The following is a 24,764-nucleotide window of genomic DNA, read 5'->3' as shown; positions in this document are numbered from 1 at the left end:
CAAGATGGCCCTTAATCTTAGCATTACTCTTTCATCTTTTGTAACATGATATTCTCTTTTCAGAAAATGTAAAAGAGCTGAGTTCTAATCTTGGTTCTCCAGGCTAGTTTTGTGACCTTGGGACAATTACTTAAACTTTTTAGTTCCAAGTATCTCAATTTTGACATAATGAGAAAAAATTAAATCTGTCTAAGCTTACCTCTATTTTAAATATCTTGTGATTCTTTTTCTTCATTTTGTGAACCCTAAAAAGGGTTAAAAATATCAACAAAATGTTAATTTAAATTTTTCAGAGGCAATAATATGGGGAGTGGAATCTTACTTTGAACCGCTAGAATCTCACAATGGAATCAGAAATCATGATTTCTCTTTCTTTTTCATCGCTCATGTAGCTGACTATAAAGAGAGCTTCAATACCATCAGTAACATTGAGGAGATTGCGTATAATGCCATTTCCTTCACTTGGGACATTAATGATGAAGCAAAGGTAGGTAACGGAGTCCAGGGGCTCCTCCTCTGCTTCCAGCTTTTTGAAGGAAAGTGGGAGAAGCTTAATGATTTGACAACTGTTTTTTTTTTTTAATGGTTTTTACATGTTTTTGTTCTTTTGCTAAGGAATAGGGAAAATAAGCTGGATAAGAAGATAGACCAGAGCCATTAAGTCATGAAGTGCATGAAAATGAGACAAAGGGATCCCTGGGTGGCCCAGCGGTTTGGCGCCTGCCTTTGGCCCAGGGCGCGATCCTGGAGACCCAGGATAGAATCCCACGTCGGGCTCCCGGTGCATGGAGCCTGCTTCTCCCTCTGCCTATGTCTCTGCCTCTCTCTCTCTCTCTGTGACTATCATAAATAAATTTTAAAAAAATAAAAAAAAAAAAAAAGAAAATGAGATAAGACTTTGGGAGAAGTAGTAGCTGTTGTCTCATTAGCTTTGTCCTTCTGAGTCAGCAGACCCAGCTGGGTTCTCAACTTTCTCTCTTTTCATTATTTTACATTTTTTGAAAGTACAGCTTCTCCCAGATGTTATGAAGCTGTCCTTGTTCCCTCTCCTTCCTCCAAAAGGGACAGTTTTTGTCGACCTGCGTCAGCACATGTGTTGCAATGTGTGATCCCACAGACTGGGGGGGGGAGCCTGCCACTTTGCACTGCTTATTGGGGTGCCTGACACCTCATTCCCTGTGTTCCTTATCCTCATTGCAGAATGACGTTAATACCTGCCTCCTGTCTCCTGCGGGCACGCTGTGTGGGTTGTGAAGCTATTGGAGTTCTTCAGAAAGGCCCTTATATACAAGTTATTGATAGCTCTACTCTCCTACTGTTACTTTCACATACAGCTGGAGTACGGTTTTCCTCTCTGAGGCTTTTCCTCATGAAGAATTACCTCCAGTTCACATGGTCATTTGGGTCATTCTATTCAGAGCTTTTGGTCCTTGTAAGAAAAATTAAGCATACTAAGTCATCTCTGCCCTTCCTACAGCATTCTTTCGGTATAATTCCTCTTTCACTGAATTATTAGAGCTTTGGTGTTTAGTGTTTTCTTTAGGTTAGTTTAAAAACTGGGAGCTCAGGGATCACCATAGAAACATATTAATTTGTGGGCAGTCCGGGTGGCGCAGATGGTTAGTACATGTTGCAGACATGCACTGTGCATTGCACTGCTCTACGTCAGGGACCAGGTGCAAAGGGAGGACCATCTTCCTGTCCTTCTCAGCCTTTTTATTTTTTCTTTTACTTACTCAACAGGAATTTTAGCAATGATGAAATAAGACAGCATTAGGTATTGTTGCATAATTTGATTTTTTACTGCCTAGGGTTGCTTTTTTTTTTTTTTTAAGATTTTATTTATTTATTCATGAGAGATACAGAGAGAGAGGCAGAGACACAAGCAGAGGGAGAAGCAGGCTCCATGCAGGGAGCCTGATGTAGGACTCAATCCCGGGACCCCAGGATCACGCCCTGGGCCAAAGGCAGGCTCTAAACCACTGAGCCACTCAGGCGTCCATAGGGTTGCTTTTTAAAAAATCATATGACTGGATTCTTGAGAACCATGTTTGTTAACTTGGTGTTATAATTTAGAATTGCTTTCCTTTCTTATTGGGGACATCCTGTCTAAGGCAAAAGTGTGTCTTCAGTGGAGGATGTGGCGAGTCAGGTCTGCCAGTCTGTAAGGAAGCACAGGCAATTGCAGTTGCGCTGAGGTCTTCTTGCCAACCATCACCCCAATCCTATACGAGTATCCTCAGGTTGTATCCAGAGGCTGGCGCTTGATTAAACCCTGAATTCACTACAGAAGAGTTGTTAGGAGGAAAAGGAAACTTTTCATTTTACATAATTGTTGTTACAGTTATTTTGAAATTAAATATCATAGGAGGACTCAGAACGCTTGGCCCTGTGCCCTCTGGGTGCTTCTGTTCTTAAAGCAAAATAGAGATGGACTTCCTGTTTGCCATTAGGGACTAATTGAGAAATTGTGGAGGAAGTGATTGGGAACATGTAAGTCCTGAGTCTACTTTTCTGTCCTATCTGTGACTTGAGCTTTAGTCCCTTAGTTCACTAGCTCAATTTTCTCCCCTTTATCCCCCTAGGAAAATAAGAAGGCTGTGGTGGCCAACTCTCTTTCTCACTGGCATGTCATCAAGATTAATAAGCACTTGTCAGAGTGCCTGGAGATCTGGGCGGAAAGGCCCTGCATGTGGGCAGGGTGCTTTGTTTGTCTGATGTGTCACTCTTCAGGGTGGGAGTAATGAAAGCCCAGATGATGGGCCAGGATAATGGTTGCTTTTATTCTGAGGACCTTCGGCATATTGGTATTAAGGAGAGATATTGCTGGAGGTGTGTCTTAAGTAGCCTTAATAGCTACTTGTTCCTTGATGTAGGTAAATTCAGTTTTCATTTCGCCTTCCAGACCCCCAGCACTGACTTGGTTTTTTAAACCGCCTGCTACCAGAAGGAGTTGGTGCCGTTTCTTAATGAGGCTGTTAACCTTTTGATGCTGCTATCAGGCATAGCTTCAAGCATGTGGTGGAATTCAGTACCTAGATTCTCTGCTTGTCCTGGCCAAGTTGATGTTTTCTGTTTTTACACTTAAAGTAATTGGTGCCCCAGGGCAGCTAGAGTGAACAAGTGTACATGCAGAATCTTGTGTAGATTTTTTTTATTTTTAGTTCTTTTTCAAAAGTACCTACTTTCTTCGCCCACTTTCTTCTCATTTAGAATACATTTGTTGATTCTTAATTCCTGTTCATTCTCCCCCATAAACATAAGGGTTTTTTGTATATATGTGGTATTCCCTTTTCCCCCAGTATGCTTTAAAAAAAATCTCATATCCTCTTTTGGCCATGCCAGGATGAGTAAAACCAGAATTCTGGCCCAGTGTTGACATCTAAATCTTCCTTTAGCTTCTGTATCTCTCTTTGGAGGTGACTGTTTTGAGGACATAAGAGGTTGAATCTTGAATGCCATGGCCTATGTTCCAGTTTGGGAAGAACACTGCCCAAACTACACTTACCTCACGCTGTCCCTGTATACGCTCCCATCCATCAGTGTTATCATATACCTGTATTACCATAGGAACTTGAAGGAGTTATGGAACTTGTGAAAAATCATGAGTTTTCAAAGTGGCAAGGAGGAAGAAGCTGCTTTGAAAGCAGAGATAGCTTAGGAACAGTCCCCTAGGTAGCCCTAACCTCTCTACTGTGCAGACCTATTTGAATTCATTTACCTGTCTTCCACATGAAGTTAGATTTGTCTAAGTAGCCAGGTTTCTTTTAAAGAGGCAGAAATCTCTGGACAAATTAAAGTCCATCAGACACTCAAAATCCCTTGTGGAATACCTTTATAATCAGATTTCTTTCCTTCCGATGTACATGTGAGATCAGCTGCTTGAGGTAATTTTGGCAGGGAGAAGCATCTACCTTTGAAACAGTAAAAGGTCGAACTCTGGTAAGGTGCTGAAGTTTAGAATTTGTGAGTTCTGAGGGCATTGGTCACATGGGAAAGAGGACTAGGAAGTGAGAAGGGTGCATGAGGAAGATAAGAGAAGGTACACACCTTCTTGGGCTATATAAAGATTCTGTCCAGAGTTCACTGTACACCTCCTGCATCGCAGGGATTCATGACGTCAGCAAATAGCTAGTGCCTGCCATGAACAAGGCACTGTGCTAAATCCAGGTTAATGACACCAGTGTTATAATTCAGATGTAGGCTTAAATAGGTTTTTGTGGGAAAGCCTGAGATCCTAAATAGAACATCATGATTTCTAAGGGAAAGGGTGTTTATGCCACTTCACAGATGAACTTCGGAGACGCTAATAATTTTTAAATTGGGACTATCTATCCTATCCAATTACAGTATTTCCAGAACTCAGTGGTTAATTCTGGATAGCCTGCACATCTTGGCCTTGAGTTTTATTTCTTGCTTGGGTTGTAAACGTAAGAGTTTACAACAGCATTGAGATTTGGTTAGTGATAGGAGGTAAGGGCCTCTCAAAGCCTGAAGATCTAAAATAAATAGAGAAAACAGAAGTTAGGGAGAGAGAATTAACTTCATTAACTTCCTTGAATGCTTGTTTTATGCTAGGCACTGTGCTGAGTTGTCTTACCTATGTTTGTACTTAATGAGGCAGTGCTTACCTTTTCAGTACCCAGAAAAAAAAAGCACTTAGTCCCTTGGATGAGTACATGTTTGCTACTTGGTCATCACAGTGAGGCTGTCTGAAGAGGCAAGAATCTAGACCTTGAAATGGACAGAAAGTGCTTTTGACAAACCGGCACCTGGCTGGTTGTCAGTGAAGCATACGACTCATCTTGACTCATCTCGGGGTTGTGAGTTCAAGCCCCAATGTTGAAGGGTAGAGATTACATTAAAAAATAAAATCTTTAAAAGTATAACAATTCTTATTAATAGAATAGCATTATGGCTTCACTGTTAAAAATTTCTGTAGGGATCCCTGGGTGGCGCAGCGGTTTAGCGCCTGCCTTTGGCCCAGGGCGCGATCCTGGAGACCCGGGATCGAATCCCACGTCGGGCTCCCGGTGCATGGAGCCTGCTTCTCCCTCTGCCTGTTGTGTCTCTGCCTCTCTCTCTCTCTCACTGTGTGCTTATCAAAAAAAAAAAAAGAAAACATAAAAATTTCTGTAGTAGAAGAGCGCTTTGCTAACAGGAAATAATTTATGTTGATTATTGGATAAGTGATGTTTGACTACGGAGAAATAGAAATTATAGTTGTACTGGAATCGAGTGAAAACTCGGCCAGCCAGCCAGTTCCACCCAGGGGAACACTAATAGGAAGGGATCTCTGTTGATGGAATAGGAACATAATGAGTTATAGTTACCTAGACAGTGTGGCAATAGGAAAATAGCTGTAGTTCAGAGCAGAGCTCAAGCTTTCTTTGATCATCTATATGTAGCTATGATCTCCATGAATATCAAGCAAATCTTTTATTTATTGTCAGAGATTTTTATTTAGAGCCACGTGCATGTGCACATGTGTGTGAGGGGGCAAGGTGAGGGGGAGATAATCCCTCAAGCAGACTCTCTGCTGAGCAGAGAGCCCATGATCATGACCTGAGCTGAAATCAAGAGTCAGACACTTAACTGACTGAGCCACCCAGGCACCCCAAATATAAAGCAAACCTTTTAAAGATGTAATGGACCCCAGGGATACAAAATATCTAACAGATTTTTTTCCCAAAATGACTTCTCAATTTTTTTTTTTAAATAATTTTTTTTTTTTTAATTTATTTATGATAGTCACAGAGAGAGAGAGAGAGGCAGAGACACAGGCAGAGGGAGAAGCAGGCTCCATGCACCGGGAGCCCGACGTGGGATTCGATCCCGGGTCTCCAGGATCGTGCCCCGGGCCAAAGGCAGGCGCCAAACCGCTGCGCCACCCAGGGATCCCCGACTTCTCAATTTTTACACCAGAAGGTGTTCTGTGGTGCAGCTGCCCTTGACAAGTTTGGTTTTTAAACTCCCCAGCAGAGAGATTACTGTCAGATGTGCATCAAGCTCCTGCAACATCAAGAAGTTAGATGTGGAGTTTCGTTTCGTTTCATTGTCTAGTGCATCCGTGGCTTAAGACAACCTGGCCTTTTACCTGCAGGGCTGTAAAGAGTCTTCGTTAGACATTCAAAGGCAGCGCTCCTTTTCAGTCTGTGATTGGATTTTTTGCAGATGGACAGAACGACATCTTTTTCTTGGTGGCCTGATCTTAACCTGTGGGGGTGACAGAACCAATTTCTACATGTTTTGTAGGTCAGTGAGAAGGGAAGGTAGGGGCAGTCAGAAATAAGATAAAACCAGAGCATTCCCATTTTCTAGAGGAAAAAGACCTATCAATGAGAGCACTTTGTGCTTTTACTTTTGATTAGATCGATCAACTCTTAAGAAGGAACGCCGAGGCGTTCTGAGCCAAATGTTTTATGTGTCATGGAGAGGCTCATGTTACAAAAGGAAGAGGATTAAAATAGAATGCACAGCCTGACTGGGGTTCTGAACAGTTTTACCATGAGGGGCCTGTGTGGATGCAGTATTGGTATCTTTTCCTTTTGTCTTCTCATCTCAGCAGAAAGTGGTGGAGTTCCTGCTGAGGGATTATTGAGGCTTGCAGAGTTCATTCTGTCAGAGGGGTGTAACCATTCTGGTAACTTGAACTTAAGACTTTTTGTAGGTGCTTGTGGGATGCGGGTTTATGAGTTTAATAACAGTTTGTTGTTTTGTCTAAGCATAATATCTGGAATTCATTGTGAGAGTAATTTTTAATTTGTTTGGACTGAGCATATTGCATGCATTTATAGGGATTCCATTCTAGTGAAGCATCAATTAAGTGCTCTATTAAAGTAAGGTGTTGCCATGTTTGGTTGCATTAAGTAGGGACAGGTTCGGTTTGTTTCACAACTTTAAATTTCCAGTGTGAATGGGAGGGAGGAGGGAGAGAAGTGAGTCAAGTATTTTACTTGCAATTGCGATTAAATGCACGCAGGTGATTTAAAACAAAAGCTTATACTCCCTGGCCTAAATAGAAGTCGGGAAGCATTGCTGCTTTTAAAACAAAGGACTTGTAATGTCTAGGCAGATACAAGGCTGACTCCACTGAGTGGAATTATCCCTGTGTTGGCTTAAGGAACCCAGGTGGTGGGGAGGGTGAGGAGGGGGAATACAGGGTGGTAGCTGAGCGGGCTTCTGAATTGTCCTACCTTTGACTCCAGGGGTTTCCGTTCATGCAATTTGAAAGTACATATTTATCAAAGTAAAAAATAAACTTTTTTGGTGCCAGAAACATAGTCACATTCCTTTATAGGAAATGAATAGTCTTTAGAGTTTTAGTTTGATCAGTTTTGGAAATGGCAAGAAGTTTTTAATTGGAAATTGTGGAGAATGCCTTTAATTAGCTGGTACGGAGTAAATTTTTAGCAATTAGAAAGTTTACTTTGAAGAAACTGTTCTGGGTCTGATTGTAAGGAAGGTTTCTCTTTGAAACTTCTTACATTTCTTTTTGTTGGACTCTGGCTTGAAAGTATTTCACTAGTATACTCTAGCATCTAAGCGAGAGGTTCAACTAGATGGAAAATAAAATGCACTGAATGCTGGTGGAAATTCAGAATCCGCAGGTAACAATAGCACACATTTATTGTAGCACATGCCTGAGGGTAAGAGCCTAGCGCATGATGTTTTTGATTGGATAAGGGAGACACTTGGCAGCTGAAGAAAGCTTTGGTTTGGTAGTGAAACCTGTATCTTGAGAAACAGGTTTGAGGCATCATGTCTGCTTAGCCACCATTTGTGCTGTCACCTATATTTTTTTTTCTCTTTTCTTTTCTTTTCTTTTCTTTTCTTTTCTTTTCTTTCTTTTCTCTTCTTTTCTTTTCTTTCCTTCCTTCCTTCCTTCCTTCCTTCCTTCCTTCCTTCCTTCCTTCCTTCCTTCCTTCCTTCTTTCTTTTCTTTTTTTTCTTTTTTGTCAAATTTTGCTCCTTTTACCACCCTGCCACTGTCAAGAAACACCGAGCTCCTCTACAGAACTTTGTCCTTTGACAACTTGTCACCTCAACTCTCCTTTCCAGGTCTTTCCTAGAAATTCCATCTAAAGTGGTTTTATAAATCTGTCATTTCAACCAATTTTGCTCCTTGTGAGATAATTGGAGAGCTCTGACTCTGGCCTGACATTATTAGTAGTGACTGCATTTATCTGAGCAGTAGGGGGCCTTGGAGTTCATGTTTCTTTCAGATGGTTGATGATCTTCATGCAAGACTCCAAATCCTTTAATAAATATAAGTGAACTCTCTAATTACTCATTTCAGGACTTTTTTCTTTAGTTTTTTAAAGATGGAAAATATCTTATAATTAGGAATTTTGATTGGAAGTTAGCTTGCCTGCTGCCAAAGTCAGCCCTTATGACCCATATGCTTACCCGTCAGTTCTAAACCTAGAGATGCTGGAATGTGATCTGTGTTTGTCTTGTGTCACACCTGCATCCAGTTCTGCATATTTCACAACAAACATCCTACTTATTTGGGACAACAGGTGCCAAATCACTGTATCTGCCAAGTATCCTTAAGTTCATCAGGTCCTGCTTCAAGGATATGACAGAGGGAAGTTAGTATGCGGGAACCTCTGGAATGTCTCTGCGTGTGTCTCTTCCCATCATCTTTTCTGTTTCTCTCTCTCCCCCTTTTCTCTTTGTCTTTGTGATTTTTTTTTCCCCTGGCTCTCTGCAGTCTGTGTAGAAACTGGAGCTGCCATGTGGGCGGTGTGGGAAGGCAGAACTGAGGCCACAGGAAGGGTGAGGACTACCAGAGCCTGTGTTTTCTTCAGGGAAACATCCCACGTAGAGGTGAGAAGAGTTTAGGTTAGTGCCTTGCTCTTCCTAGATCCTTCTCCTTCTTATCCTCAGTCCTTCAACTCTTTTTCTTACCTCTAGATGGTCATTTGATAGTCTGAGAAACAACACAAATCCTGGTGTCACATTTGGAAGCTTCTAGTTCAGGCTGTGAGCATTCTGTAAGAGGGTTTTTTTTTTTTTTTTAAATCACCTCACATCATCAGAGTAGTGGGGAAGTATGACTTTCCTAGGACTATCCAATATATCAGTAGCCGAACTGGATTCTACTTCTGAGTTTATGACTCAGTCTTTGATACCTTCTTGGGCTTGCTTAATTAGGCCTGCACATACAGAATAAGTAGAGGAGCTATAGGGATCTTACAGAACTACAATAAACAGAGTTTGTTTAGTTTAGTTGTGTGGTTTTGGTTGGATAGGAGGAATGTTGTTTAGGATTAAGCATCTGCTATATAATGCTCAATAAATGTTCCTGTCGACTTAGACTTTAGCCAAGAATTGGATCTTGATTCTTTGGCTTACAATGGTTCCTGCTATCATTGGCTTCAGTCGACATTTATAACTTCATATCAACATAGTGGAAAAATAGTGATTTATTCTCAATAATTAGTGCTATTGGATTTTTTTTTTTAGAGCTATTGGATTTTAAGGTGCAAATAAACTTTGTTTTTGACCTCACATTGTAATTTCATATGTCAGGAGTTTTCTAACTAAGAAGAGCTCTTTTAGATATGTTTTGGAGTGATCTTCTGACTGATCTGGGAAGCAGTTAAATTAAAATCTGTTCCAGGATGTCTACGTACAATTTAGTAGATCAGTTACATCCTAGGAATAGAATTATAAACTTTATATCTGTATTTGACTAAGCTGAATTTTAATACCAGATTGGATTAAAATAATAAAGATTCCCAGAGGCAACTGGGACTATATCCAAGGTGGCTGCAGCTTTCTCTGAGGACCCACGTCATCAGCTAAACCTTCTGACTTATATGAAGCCAAATCGGAATTGGGCGTAGAATGCCCTTTGATTTGAAGGAAAGGGACCTTTAATTTCATACCTTATGATCAAAAAACAACCTCTGCTCATAGCCATTTGGGGGTCACTTTTTCCCTGCTTTTCTGCTTCCCTGCATAATTTTTCCATGAGGTGCTTCTTCAGCTCTCTGTGCTTTATGGTGGCAGTGTGGTTTCAAGAGCCCTGAGTTTGGAGTAGGAGACATGGGTCCTGGCTTTGTCTTTGCCTTCTATTTCCCGTATATCTTTCACTGTATCTTCAGAGCGCGACAACTGAACATTATCTCTGTTGAGTTAGAAGGTGTGGAGTAGCCAGAGTCTGAACCATATGGTGCTCATGCTAAAGGTAAATGTTTTTAGGGTATACAACAAATAAAGAAGTACATTTTTGGAATATAAAATATTTTTCAGTTACCAGTTTTTTGAAGCATCTTCCATAGATAAATGAACCCACTTTTCTTGTTTCTTTTCTTCCTTCTAACAGATCTTTTCTTGCTTATGTTTACCAGACAGTTGAAACTCATTTGAACTATCTGTGCATGGTAATACACAAATGGCAGTATATAACATTGACGTAGGTAATTAGGCATGCTCTCAGCTCCATATGCTTATGCTTTTCCAAAAGTCTACTGAGTATAATCTGGTTGGCAGGAGCAAAACACCATTCTTTCTTGAAGGATTGTTTTATTTCAATCATTATTGACCAATTTATTTCTAACATCCTTCCAGGAAATTCTAACAAAGTAATTAATCTGTTGCTACTATGTAGAAGAACTAGCTTAAGAAGTCAAGTAAAGGGTTGTACTTTATTAACTATACATTCATTCATTCTTTCATTCAGCATTTATTGTACTTCTCTGTGCAAGAACTGTGAGGGCATAAATAAATGATTCAAGCATAAAGCCTGTCCTCAGAAGAGATCATACTGTCTCTGTAATGATACAGGTCATAAGTGAGGTTAAAAAAAAAATGTTGACGATGTCTAAGGAAAAAAAGTACTTTCAACTGAAGGAATCAGAGAAGGCTTATGGCAGAGAATGCTCTTGATGTGATTTTTTGAAAGATTGGACCTGAATATTTTTGCAAAGTCCATTTGATTGGATCTTTTTTTCCTTTTTTCCTTATTTCCCCCTCCTCACAGATTACCTGTTGTGAATTTAAGTGGAAAGGAGGCAACTGGAATAGCTTAGTCTACAGAGGTGCTTTGACATATAGAGGCCTAGACATTGTGTCGAGTAAAAACAAGAGCTGGGACTGGTCTTCTACAACACTCGAATCTAAGAAAGTTGTAGAAAGTACCACGTCCATTAGTATGGCATGAAGCTGCAAGTGAGGGATAACATATTTATTTATCAAATGCAAAATTGTCAGCTACCTGCAATTTCCGTAATATATGGTCACTGTAGATAACATTTTCAAGTGTAAAAGTGGATAAATGCAATGGGAAATCACCTCATAGCTTATGATGTGGCTTTATCTTTTACCTTCTCTCTTTCTCTATTTATCTATAGATATGTATATGGTCAGTGAGCCTTGAAATGTTTATTTAATTATCCATTCAACAGATAATTTATTTTATGTCTAGTATGTGTAAAAAGTTGCTTGACATTCTGCTCTCTACCAAGATGATGTAGGTGTTGAGGTCCACTTGGAGGAAAGTTGTGAACATAAAAAAATCTGTGAACTTGGGCAATAAGTTATGTAAGCGCTATGCCTCAGTTTCCTCATCTGTGAAATGAGGTCACAATAGTACTGATTTTATAGGTTGTTTTGAGGGCCAGAGTCAGGTGCACTGTAAGAATGCAGTAAATATAGCTCAAATATCATGGCAGTGTATTGTTTTATTTGACTACAGTTTAGGAATTTGGGGTCATTCATTTAGTGAACACGTGGTTCATATTGACCAGGCACTGCCAGGGTGCTTTGGGAATGTAAAGATAAGGAAGACATGGCCCAGGTCTCAGAAAACTCAGAATTTAGTGGAAGAGATTGCCACCATAGTAAGTATATTGATAGAAGGAAACATATAGGAATAGAACTTCAGTAGGGTGTCTGCTTCTCTCTCTGTCCCTCCCCTGTGCTTGTGCTCTGTCTCAATAGAGAGAAAGTAAAACATTTTTTTTTAAAAAAGGATCAGAGAAGTGAGATGACACTGTTGATAAAAAGATAGCCAAGCGTTCAGAGCCCAGAATGGGCCAGTAGTCTTGCCAGGTAGGTGTGCAGAACTGAGACTGCTGGACCTTGACTGAGGTCAGAGGTGAGCAGTGGTGAGAGGGTGGTGGGGTGTTATCTCTTTCTTTCTTTAGAGAGAGTATGGATGAGGGGCAGGGGGAGAGGGAGAGTCTCAAGCAGACTCAATGCTGAGTACAGAGGCAGAAATCAGGAGTTGGATGTTAACTGACTGAGCCACCCAGGCGCCCCCATTTTTTCTCTTTTAAAAAGGATACATAGGGGCACCTGGGTAGTTCCGTCTGTTAAGCATCTGCCTTTGGCTCAGGTCAGAATCCCGTTGTCAAAAAAAAAAAAAGAATCCCGTTGTCCTGGGATTAAGCCTTGTGTGTCTGGCTCCCTGCTCGGGAGGACCCTGCTTCTCCCTCTCCCTCTACTCCTCCCCCTTCTCGTGTAATCTCTTGCACACACACACACACACACACTCTCTCTCTCTCTCTCTCTCTCAAATAAATAAAATCTTTAAATAAATAATATATATGTTCACATTTGAGAAGTAGTGTAGTAGGGTAGTAGGAAACATGGCTAGAAAGGTAGATTGGTGTCACATATATGGCATCTTGAATGCTGAGGAATTTAGTCCCTATTATGTAGACAGTGGTGAGCTATAGGAAGTGTTTTAGTATGAATGAAAGATTCACAGTGATACTATAGTTGACAATTGCCTAATGTCGAAGCAGTCTCTTTTCATTTCATTATCTGATTTGTAGCCATTTTATTGTTCAGAGGGCTCTTTACTAGAGGTTGGGAGAAAGAAGGGTTAATTTGTGCAAATTGATATTAGCTCTTTTTTTGTTAAGTGTTTTTGTTTGTTTTGTAGGGGGCACTATTGTGTATATTTAAAATTTTGTGAGGATTTGAAGGTTAGGATTTGGAGGTAATATGTGACTTTTTGCATTCCCATGATTTTTCTCTCATTACTGACAGTTAATTCAGGACCATTTTGTAATAGACATTGGGAAAAATACAAAAAAAATGTACTTACTAAACACTGGAAAGCACTTTAAAAATGGGTAGGTAACAGTCTCTGCCATGGAAGGACATAGAGCACTTAGAGTGTACAGAGTGACAGAAGAGTAGAGGTGGCATGTTCAAGGCACTTGTTGATTCCTTTTCCTGACCTAGGTGATTGATGGGGGTATAGAGAGATGGGCTCTTTACTCTAATTGAAGTGCAGAGTCTTGGGTGCAGGGGAGGAGTGGGGGCTACTTACTACTTGCTAAGTAGTAGTAAAATGAGGCTATAACTCTATTTGGGTCATTAGGGGATGCTTCTCAGAGCAGTTCTATCAACTGATGCTGGGTCTTTTTCAATGAGCCACATCAGTAGAGAATGGAATAAAAGTTATTTTAAAGTTGAGGGATAGAGAAAATCCAGATCTCCAAAGTGTAGAAATTCCTGTCAATGATGGGTGAAACTGGAATGGGAGTTTGGAGCTAGATTCTGGATAATTTGAATTCCTTCAGAGGGAGGAGGACCACCGAAAGTGTTCATGATTTTTCTGGCCTCTTTCATTTTCCTGGCTGTCAGGGTGATGTTACACAGATGAGTTCTTGTGACCTCTCACATACTCTGATGAGCCTCACACTTTGTTACTGTTTTAGTTTAAAAATCAGATCTCTTAAGAAGAAAACTTTGTCCAAGCTGTTATGAGGGTGGCTCATATTCTTAGCAAATCTGAAGATTCACATTTTGAAATTTTTTATTCCACTCACTGAATAAACCAAATTATGAAAGTAAAAGAAAATTATCTTCACCATTATAGCAGCAGTGTTATAAAAACATGCAAAATTCTACTCAAATCTCTCAGTGGGGAAAAAATTTAAGACTATATTATTTGGATGTCAGATTCTTATATGTGAATGATAATATAGAACGAGTATTATGGTTATAGTAGATTTTTTTTAAAGGAACAGCCTTTTTGTTGATGAAAAATATCCTAATTAGCGTACTTAAGTCAGCCAATTTCACTCTTTAGCTTCTGACTCAACTACTTAAAATTTTTGTGACTTTTGACTGATAAATTTTAAATGCTTTGTTAACACCTTCTGTGAATTAGGTGGGTGAAAAATATTTTTATAATTTCTCCCCACAAATGAAATTCACCTGTTAAAGCTCATATATCTGACTACTCTCTTTCATATTTTAGCATATTTTACCATATTTTACCAGAATTGTGCCTTGGTTTGCCCAAAAAGAGTGAGTTGGGTCTGTAAAATGTGTCCTCAGTTGCATTCCCTTCACTGGCTGGGAAAATGAACTTCTGGTGGCAGCCTGTGTTTTGAGTTTACTGTTTCCTGGTGTCTTTTGCCCACTCCCTTTTTCCCTTTTGAGGAGTAGCAGTAGAGAGACCAGCTAGCTGTTTGAACAATAGTGCACGGCTGCCGTATGCTTCCTGGAAGAATCATCATAAATTAGTTCAAGATCCAATTTCTTGTTCTGCGCTTGTAAGCATTTGGAATTTAAAAAAAAGCTATACAAGTTAATCCTTTGATAATATAAATCTTTATTTTTGTTGTTTTCCTCACTTTTTAAACTGAGGTTTGAAAACAAAATTAAATCTTTTGAAAAGTTTTAAGTGTGTGAATTCTCAGCCAAGAATGAGGAACTACGTTAGAAAACTGGGCCGGACATTTGAAAAGGAATCTTGCAGAGCATCTTTGACCTGTTGAGCAGTTTTTTTTCTTTTGTGGTTAGTTTTTTTCTCTTCTAATAATTTTGGTTGGAACATTAGATGCTCATCTTGTAAGATTTATGTTTCATTTGTTTGAATAAAAGCAAATGTTTCCTCAAAATCAGTGGCAAGGAAGCATGAAAGCAGAGAAAGGGTCATCACTGCATGTGTTTTTATAGAGGAGTTGAAGGTCTGTAATAATTATCTTAGTTTTTACCTCTTTCCTACCCTCAGAGGAGAGATGCAGTTTTTCTGTAACTGTGTCACAGAAAGTATTTTTCTCTGCAGAGTGACTGTGACCTGAACTTTTGTTTTATCCAGATTTGGGTGACTCAGCCTGTTCTGCTTTTTTGGGGGGCTGCCCATTGGGTAGAACCGACCCCAAGTGTTCACACTGTGAGGAACAGACCTTGCCTGTCTTGTGGCTGCGCCGGGACCTAGAGGGGAGCTCTGCCTCATGTTTCTACACTTGTCCTCTCACGCATTTGGGTGCTACGGATGAAAGATCTGTCACCTTCCTCAATAAGATTCCCGGAAACAGCTTCTCCCTTAAAACTACCCCAGTCCCCTCTGTGAGTGTGGGTATGGATAAAGAATATGGCTCCATGTGTGAGTGACAGCGAGAGGTCCTTCTTAGGAAGTCACTTGTGTGCTAAGTGGAAATATTGAATGACAGAAAGGGAAATGATACTTCCTTGCTGTTAACTTACAGTGCGATGATGTAAGGGTAAATTATTGTTTGAGCACCTTAGGGAAGGGTTTGTTTAGATCAGGGCTCAGCAAACTGCAGCTCTCTGCAAACTCTTGGCCAGCCAGCTGCTGTTTATGTAAGTCAGGTTTTATTGAAATACCACCGCATCACTTGTCTACTTATTGTCTGTGGCTACTTTTGCACTGTTACTGTGGGGTTTATTGTGTTGCACATCATCATCCATGAAGGCTGAAACGCCATTGGGTCCTTTTATAGAAAAAGTCAGCCGTCTCCTGGTTTAGGTAAATAAATGACAGCTGCATCGTATATATGTTTGCATTATACTTCCTCTCAGCCATATTTATTCACTACTCTCTCTGCATTTTCCATCTTTGGTCAAAAACATACATGTTAAGCATGTGCTGTGCGCCAGGCACCAGAACAAACAGGATTGAAGGAACATTCTGTCTCCAGGGTTTTGCAGCTTGGTGGGATGACACCGTAGGTCACCCAAACACACGGTTCACCCCCTGCGAAAATTAAATGTCCTGTGAGGAATAAACAGAAGCATAGATTGGTAGATTTTTATTAGGTGTTTTTTTTATTTTCTGGTCACTATCTTATGAAGTATGAATTCTTGAGGAAAATTTGCATCGTGTTACTGAATAGTAAGGTTGAGCAGACCCTTTAATCTTTATCTTTCCTTTGGTTAAATGAATATTATTATTTGATAGGGCTGTACCTCTTAACATTCTTTAAATGAAAAAACTTGATAGGATACCTATAAATACATGTAAGAATATCTGAATTCTTTAAAGAAAGGAAACTGAGAGAGCTCATTTTAATCACTTCAAAGTTTGGGAGCTAAAGGAGATGTTTGGTGGATCAAAGTACAAGTATATAGAAGATTAATAAGATTAATCACCTGACAGCAGTGGCTTTTATCCTGACTGGTCACTGGAATTGCCTAGGGAGCACCCAAGAAGGCCTTGTGTCTGGAACCCACCCAGGCCAATGAGAGCAGAACCTCTAGATGTGGCTTTACTGTCTCTAGTAAGGGCTGATGTTCTTTGGGTAATTCTCATTGAGTCAGGGGTATGAAGCAACCAGCTTCCCAGGCAGTGCTGATGCTCCTGGCGCCATGCTTTATGAATCTCTGCTTTATAAGATTCTTAATTCTATGTGAGTAGTTCGTGTTGTTACTGGAAATGGAAACTTTACATGGTTCTTTTAAAATAATATGATTTGTAAAAAAAAATTGATAAATGTATTATACAAAATTATTGTCACTAATAAATACAGAGTTAGGGATAAAGGATTCATAATCTTTTAATATAAATGTAATAATAGGACTCAAGAGTTAGAAGTGATCTAGACCCCATCTAATTCAACCTGCATTTAACAGGTAAGGACCTTTTCCATGGTCACAGCTCATTAGTGATGGAACTAAAACTCTGATGCTTCCATTTTCAGACCAAAGCCTTTCCTGTTGACCACTGATGCATGATACATAAGGCATCTTGGACCCTTGCTAGTTTTTGGTTGAAGCTTAAACTAGCAAATATGTCCCCTTCACTGGTAGCAGCACGTACCCATGACTGTCCTGTTTGTTCTTGCTGTGGAGCCTGCTACAAGAGGCTTCATGAGCACTGCCTTCATTTCTCTCCTGCAGGTCTTTGGCCACTGTCCTCTGTGTACTTCATGTCCCTGGCTGGCATGTTTATATCGCACATCTTGTTCACTTTATTGGTGTGTTTATGTATTTATCTAGACAAGGTGGTGTTTTTTAATGTTGAGTTAGAAATGCTGTAAACTTTCTTTGTTGCATTTAGAAACAGTGCCAAGTTTGGAAAGAATTGATTTTAAAAATAGGAGAAGAACATGTTTAAGAAACCGATTGTAAATAATCCTGGGTAATAGGGTAACATCTCTCCGAAGACTCCATGTTTATACTGATCCTAGGATTTGGTTCCTGCTTATTTTTGCTTTGAATAGAAACTCGACACTGGGAAGCAAGGGGAGGTTAGGTTTTAGGTTGGATTACCATGAAATCCTCTTGTAAATGGAATATCACTTTGGGTCAGAGACTTCCTGGAATTGTTGAGGGTTAAGTGTAACTTTCCCAGGCTGCTGTTTTTGAGTCATAAATTGAGCCATGTGGCCTTGAATGATAGAGAAAAATTTAGCTTTCTCATTTGGTTGTAAAATGAAAAATATGATGATTTGGTTACTTGATATGCTTAGTTTGCATGGACTACTGTGTGTTGGCCTTTCTTTTTGTCTTGTGCCTGTTTATCTTTTGTCTGTTTCATAACCTACCTCCTTAACCCAGATTTGTAAGTTGTATATGAAGTGTTTCTTAACAGCATACTGTTGACCATTGGACAGTACTGCAGAGGCCCACTTATATGTTGGTCTTTTCCAATAAATGGAAAATTTTTTTGAGATTTGTAACACTTTGAAAAAAGTTGTAGATGAACTGCGTAGCCTAGAGATAACTGAGAAAGTTAAGAAAAAGGTATTGTAAAAATAGAGTTTAGAATATGTATAACTTACAGAACATGTGTTAATTGGCAATGTTATTGGGAAGGCTTCTGGTCAACAGGCCACTAGTTAAGTTTCAGAGGAGTCAAAAGTTATATGTGGATTTTTGGCTCTTGGTGGGGGGCAAGCAGTTGGTACTCCTAACCCTTGCATTGTTCTAGGGTCAACAGTATAGGAAAAGATTTAAAGTCAAAGCACAAAGTTTCTGTAATGGATTTGAAATGTATACGTGCCACTTTTTGCCTGTATATTAGGTTTCGGTATTTTTAAAAATGAAAGCATTTTGTTTATTTCCTGAAAATGGGTTAACTGGAAAGAAAAATCATAGTGGGCTAGAAAAGGTAGCCCTAGACCCAGCACTGTGCTAAAAGTGTTGAGATAGCTTCCACGTGACGAATATGGACCTAGCCTTACAATATTTGCAGTCTAGTCAGGTAAATAAAACATAAAACATGTAAAAATGGCAAACCATTCCCCGTAGTGAAAAAAAGTGATTAGGGTAAAAAATTGATTTGGGAAAGACAGATTGCAGGGCATAAAGGGGGGGAAGTTGTGGATATGAATTCCAGCCCTTCGCCTTCTACCTTGGCACAGTTTTTTTTTTTTTTAAATCTCTCTGGGCTTCACCCATAAAAGGATTAACACTGTCTCTCAAGGTTGTGAAATGAGATCATGTGTATAAAGCAGGTGCCCAGTGCCGGTATGGAACCCTAAGTATGCACTGCTGTGGCATCTACAACACAGGTTGGGGTGAATGGAAACTCTCTGTGGAGATGGCTCCAGAGCTGGACCTCTGCAGATGTGGGGACGCAGAGAGGACATGCGGGGTGACTTGGACTGGGACAGGACGGACACAGTAGGAGGGAGAAGGACAAGGATAAAGACGAGAGGCAGGAGTGAGCAGTAAAATGTGTTCTTAGGGGCCATGAGTAGACTGGCCTGAGTGGAGAGCTAATGCAGGGACAGGGTAAGGGATGACTTTTCAGTCTGTTCATGTGGACGAGTTCTCAGTCATTGTAGGGTGTTTGGGTCTTTTCCTTCTTGGAAATAGCATATAGACTAGATCAAGAATAAAACCCCTGTGTTTCAGTATTTGCAAACCTTCTAGAGAGCGTTTTTTGTCGTTATGGTTACAGTTTTCTTACCTGTCCACCCCCTTCTCTTTACCTACATTCTTAGAAGCTCCCCTACCCCAGCTTTTCTGGCTTAAACTTCTCCCTGTGTCTGGGTCTTGGTTCAGCCAGTGGCACCCCACACTACTTGTGGTAGATCTGTTCTCGGTTGTTGGGGCTTAGGGGTTGTTGGCCATTGGACCAGAAGGAATCCAGCGGGAGGGTCTTGGCTGGTCTATGAAAGGCACTGATTTTTACAACTGTAATTCCAATAGTCCCCACTGTGTGGTGCTCACGCATCAGAAATAAATTACAAAGCTCAATGGTTGAAAGGGAGCTCTTGTACATTGATTGTGACCTTGTGTGGCGAGGTTAAAATCCATAATCACAAAAAAAGAGGGAAATGGGGTGACAAAACATGAGAGACTCCTCTAACTCTGGGAAACGAACAAAGGGTTGTGGAAGGGGAGGCTGGCGGGAGGATGGGGTAACTGGGTGACAGGCACTGAGGGGAGCACTTGATGGGATGAGCACTGGGTGTTACATGTTGGCAAATCGAAATTCAATTAAAAAGAAAGAGGGAAATGGAGCATGTTTTTTTTTGTTTTTTGTTTTTGTTTTTTTTTTGCTGTACAAAGATTCACTTGGGTTTCTCCTAACAACTTACTTTAATAATGTAAGTAATGCCTCTTTAATAACATGCCACTTTTAATAATGTGACTCACTGAGTTCATAAATTCCAGAATACTGGGGCATGCTTTGGTTGCTACAGTTATCCTTAGAGATAGTGTAGACATAAATGGAGGCAGGTTCCCAGAGTTTGTACTAAGCTATAAAACATCTCTGTATCTCTGTGCTATTGGTAACATTGGTAAAAATGACATCAAGAAAGACAACTGGACTCTTCCATAGTCTGATGCTAAGTAAATATTCTAGAAGGGAAAATCAACAGGTTCAAAGCTGCTATTTTTTTACCTTTAAATAAAGTCTGCCATTCCTATGACCAGAAGTAGTTTTAAAATAAGCCCTTCATTTAAAAAAAAAAAAAGTTGTTGTTGTTGTAGTTTTTTTTTTTTTTTTTTTTTTTTTTTTTTTTGAGTGAGCAGCTGACCTCTTATTTAGAACATATTTGAGTAATTTTGGGGATGTTGGTATTTTTACAAGCTGTGCTAAGGTTGACTGTTGCTGCCTATTGTTTATAATACCTTTTTTTTCCTTTTCAGGTTTTCATCTCTGTGAACTGCTTAAGCACAGATTTCTCTTCTCAGAAAGGCGTGAAGGGGTTGCCTCTTAATATTCAAATTGACACCTATAGTTATAACAACCGTAGCAATAAGCCTGTGCATCGGGCATACTGCCAGATAAAAGTCTTCTGTGATAAGGTAAGCTTGTCAGATTGGGTAGGGACAGTAAGAATAAAGCATGTGAGATATACTCTTCCTCATGGAGAATGACCAAGAGTCTTTTTCATATTTAAGTTTGATATAAATGTATTGCTGATAAAATATGAAATAGCTTATTTAAAGTTAGAAATTATTGTTTTAGCCATGCATAGACACGTTATACAGGGGAGGGAAAAAAAATCTTGTTTTAACTGAAAAATTTGAAGGGCCAATGAATCCATTCTGTTGGGCATGTCTGATAGAATCCGGGTGGCGCACATGGAATACGTGTGGGGCTATGCTCAGTCCTGGGTGGCCCCTCTGCTTACTGAGACTTGTAGGCAGGGGCTGCAGTAGCTCTGGAGCTTTGTGTCTGAGGGCTCCATGTGAATGATGACTGTAAAGGGCTGTCCTTTAACTAGCTTACCTCCCTCTGGGCTTTTGGTAAATTGTCAGCCAGCTCACTGAATCAGATGAGATTCAGATTCGTCTCTAGAGTAGCAGGTAGGCAAGAAGAGAAAGTATAAGCCTAAACGAATTCAATGTCATCTCTTTTATCTGGAGAAGAATTGGTTACTTTGCCAGGTGCAGAGCCAGGGGCCCAGCTGGAATGAACTGCAGACAGCAGCTAGTAGGCCCACTGTGTCTCGAAGATTGGAGACTGTATTCTCCTCAAGAACTCAGCAGCAGCCCCAGAGAAACAAGTGCTCCAATGAAATAAGACTGAGGCGACTTTAACTTTTCTTACTTAGGAAATACTGGACCATATTTTTGGCCAGTCCCTTCTTTTTATCCTGTTTAAAAAACAGCCCTCTCTGTTATTAAGATTTCTAGAAGGTACTAGAAAACTGGAAGTGTACGTGCTATCAGAGGTCTGCTGTCCTGATTTTCACACTGGGGACCAGAACATAGTATGTGGCCTCAGTGGAGCAGCCTGAGACCTTCTGAGTTCAGAAAGCCTTCTTTTTTTTTTTTTTTTTTTTTTTTTTTTTAATTTATGATAGTCACAGAGAGAGAGAGAGAGAGGCAGAGACACAGGCAGAGGGAGAAGCAGGCTCCATGCACTGGGAGCCCGATGTGGGATTCGATCCCGGGTCTCCAGGATCGCGCCCTGGGCCAAAGGCAGGCGCCAAACCGCTGCGCCACCCAGGGATCCCCAGAAAGCCTTCTGATACACCCAGATTCAGTAACATTTATTGAGTACCGTGTGCCTGGTAATGTGCTAGGCTGTATTCATTTTCTGTTGTTGCAGTTTTCAGAATACCACAAACTTAGTGGCTCAAACAACACACTTTTATTATTGAATGGTTCTAGAGGTCAGAAGTCTGAGATCTTGCTGGACTAAAATCAAGCTGTTAGAGGGCCACATCTCATTTTGGAGTCTCTGGAGGAGAATCAGTTTCTCTGCTTTTGTACTTTCTAGAGGCACTCACATTCCTTGGCTTGTGGCCCCTTCCACCTTCAGAGCCAGGAGCCTTACATTACATCCCTCTGGCACTGCTCCCATTGCCACATCTCCTCATCTGGCTCTTTTGCTTTTAAGGACCCCTGCCATTATCCTTGGCTGACACAGATGATCTCGGACACTTGCCCTCTTGGAATGCCAGCTGATTAGCCCCCTTATGTCTCCTTTGCTGTGTGAGCTCACATATTCACAGGTTTTGAGGATTTGGGTGTGGATAGCTTCAGGGACTGTTCGTCTACCCAGCACAGCACTCTCCACATACATTGCATTTGACAAATGACGAGTCACATCAAATGGGGAGCAGGGATTCCTCACTCTCAGATTTCTTTCCTTCACACCACATTCCTTTTTTGAGCCAGAAGAAGAGATACAAACTGTAACCCCCAATTTTTAATTTTTTGATTCAACAGGCATAAAGTTATTCTATTTAATTCCCAAGTGCCTACTCTCTTTATAATATATCTTTCCGGACTGTAACAGTTTGTGGACTGATTCCGGTCCATGGATCAAACACTTAGAATATTGGCTGTATTAAATGATGTCAGCATGAATCAGCACGAACTGGAGTTTTCTATATCTGATGGCAAAAGCTGTATAAGCAGTTTTGCAGAGCAGGAACAGTATCAATACATGATCTTAAATAAAATTTGGTTTTAATGAGAGACTTTTTGAGGGAAGCTCCTGTATTGGTAGCTGATTTAGAAAATGAAGCAGAGGGAAAGTTTCATGAATTTTACAAAGTTATTAATCAGTGGTTGTACAAAATTTACAAACCAGTTTTTTGTTTTGTGAATGTGTGCTAATGTATACTGGTGAAGCAGAAAGCCTTTTCTTCAGAGTTGCAAAACTGAGTGTGGTTTGGGGTGACACCTGACTTCATCTTCTGGAGTTGCTGCTTGCCTCCTCACCTGTTCATTTAGATCCCATGTCGTAGGAGCGTGTTATCCAAGGTCGCACATATGATGTCCACTGTGCAGGCCAGTCACTATTTTCTCATAATGTGTGTAAGCTCTGGACTGTTGTAAAAAGGAAATCATACAACACCGTGGTATTGTAGAAACCTGGTAGAAACCAGGCATCTTCACCTAAGAGTGCTTTGTGTGGCCTATCTAGATGCCCACATACCCTCAGCCTCCAAAGGCATGGCTTTCTTTTTAAGGCCCCTAAAAATATTGCTGACCCATTTTTTATTCCTTTTTTGCTGGAGCAGAGATCATCTCAGGGATGACAATTGTTGGTCTCTTTTCCCCTTTTGCAGCCCTTATGGCACACAGCAGTGGTGTGTCATATAATCACAGGGGGTTAGGGGACATGGGAGGTAAACTTACATCCTGTTTTCATCCTTGGGTTTTAATCTCAGAGCTGTTATGGGTTGATATAAAACTCTGCATGGGAGGAAAATATTATATATTGCTGCGTATAATTAATTTTCAAAGTCCTTGACTCTTTGAACCACATGAAACTCCTCTGTGACCTCACACCCACTCTTGATTCTTGTATATCTTGTTTTTGTTTTTAAGATTTTATTTCTTCATGAGAGACAGAGGCAGGCAGAGACACAGGCAGAGGGAGAAGCAGGCTCCATGCAGGGAGCCTGATGTGGGACTTGATCCTGGGTTTCCAGGATCACACCCTGGGCTGAAGGGAGCGCTAAACCACTGAGCCACCCGGGCTGCCCTCGTACATCTTGTTTTAACTTCTGTCGTCCCTTATGACTGTGATTGCTTTTGGTGTTCTGGGTTGTCTGGTGCTACCTCTTCTCTGTGGAATATCCCACCTGCCTCCTTGATGCTCTCCTTTCTGAGATTTGACTTACCTGTTATTTGGTGCCCGTCAATTCATTTTTCTGTGTTTGCTCTTAAAACTCTCATATCTTATGAGTCTGGTCCACATCCACAATAAGAAACTAGAAATAAGACATCTTTTGGTATCCTTCAGAGGTATTTACGTTGTTTTTCTCTCCTAAGAAGAAGGGTTTTTTTTGTTTTTTGTTTTTATTTTTTTTTAAGAAGAAGGTTTTACCAGTACTTTATTATGAATCGGTCGACTGGTTTAATAAATGGAACTTTGTCTTAATGCAGAAGCAGCAGCAGTTTAACACTTTTTCAGAGAAAACGGGAACAAGAATTGGATCTCTAACCAATGGAAATTTGGTGACTTTTCTTTCTGTGGGCTTATATATATCTGTATATCTAGGGTTCATTCTTTTTTTTTTTTTTTTTTAGGGTTCATTCTTATACAGAAAAAAGTCATTGACCTTTATTTCCTGCAGATAGCTTTCTCCATCTGAGTAATATCCACTGTGGCTATAATCAGGAACGGATGTCATAGATTAACTTTTTAGGTCACTGCCTAAAAAGGTGAGGTGATGGAGCAAGATCAGCCTTTTTTAGTTGTTGAGAGAGAGAGATAGAGCAGAAAAGTGTGAATAAATGGCTCTCTGTAATCTCACAGGACGTCCTTTCACATTTCTTGCAGGGTCTACTGCTGATGAATTCTTTTAGCTTTTTTATGTCTGAAAACTATTTCACCTCTGATTTTGAAAGATCTTTTTGCTGGGTATAAAATTCTGGCTGACTACTTTTTCCTTCAATGTTTGAAAGACATAACTCTGCTGTTGTCAGGCTTACTTTTGGGGGGAGGGTAAGATTTTATTTATGTATTAATTTATTGAAAAAGAGCATGACTAGGGGAGGAGCAGAGACAGCAGGAGAGAGAATCTCAGGCAGACTCCCCACTGAGTGCAAAGCCTGATGTGGGGCTCGATCTCACGACCCTGAGACCATGACCTGAGCCAAAATTGAGAGTCAGATGCT

The 24,764-nt window shown here is 40.3% G+C and overlaps 1 protein-coding gene across 4 annotated transcripts in view; it reads left to right on the top strand.

Moving 5' to 3' along the window:
* GRHL1 (grainyhead like transcription factor 1) overlaps window positions 1–24,764 on the top strand; it is a 52,916-nt gene that overhangs the window by 13,184 nt on the left and 14,968 nt on the right. For all 4 annotated transcript variants that reach the window (XM_072771120.1, XM_072771119.1, XM_072771122.1 and 1 more), the window contains exons 8-9: window positions 393–487; window positions 20,325–20,483. In XM_072771120.1, the coding sequence (XP_072627221.1) occupies window positions 393–487; window positions 20,325–20,483 (254 nt within the window). The remainder of the gene's footprint in view (window positions 1–392; window positions 488–20,324; window positions 20,484–24,764) is intronic.

Source organism: Canis lupus, chromosome 12 (assembly GCF_048164855.1).
Source record: "Canis lupus baileyi chromosome 12, mCanLup2.hap1, whole genome shotgun sequence".
In the NCBI taxonomy this organism is placed as follows: Eukaryota; Metazoa; Chordata; class Mammalia; order Carnivora; family Canidae; genus Canis; species Canis lupus.
Note: the sequence above shows the minus strand (reverse complement) of the source record. Positions and strands in the feature narration are given on the sequence as shown.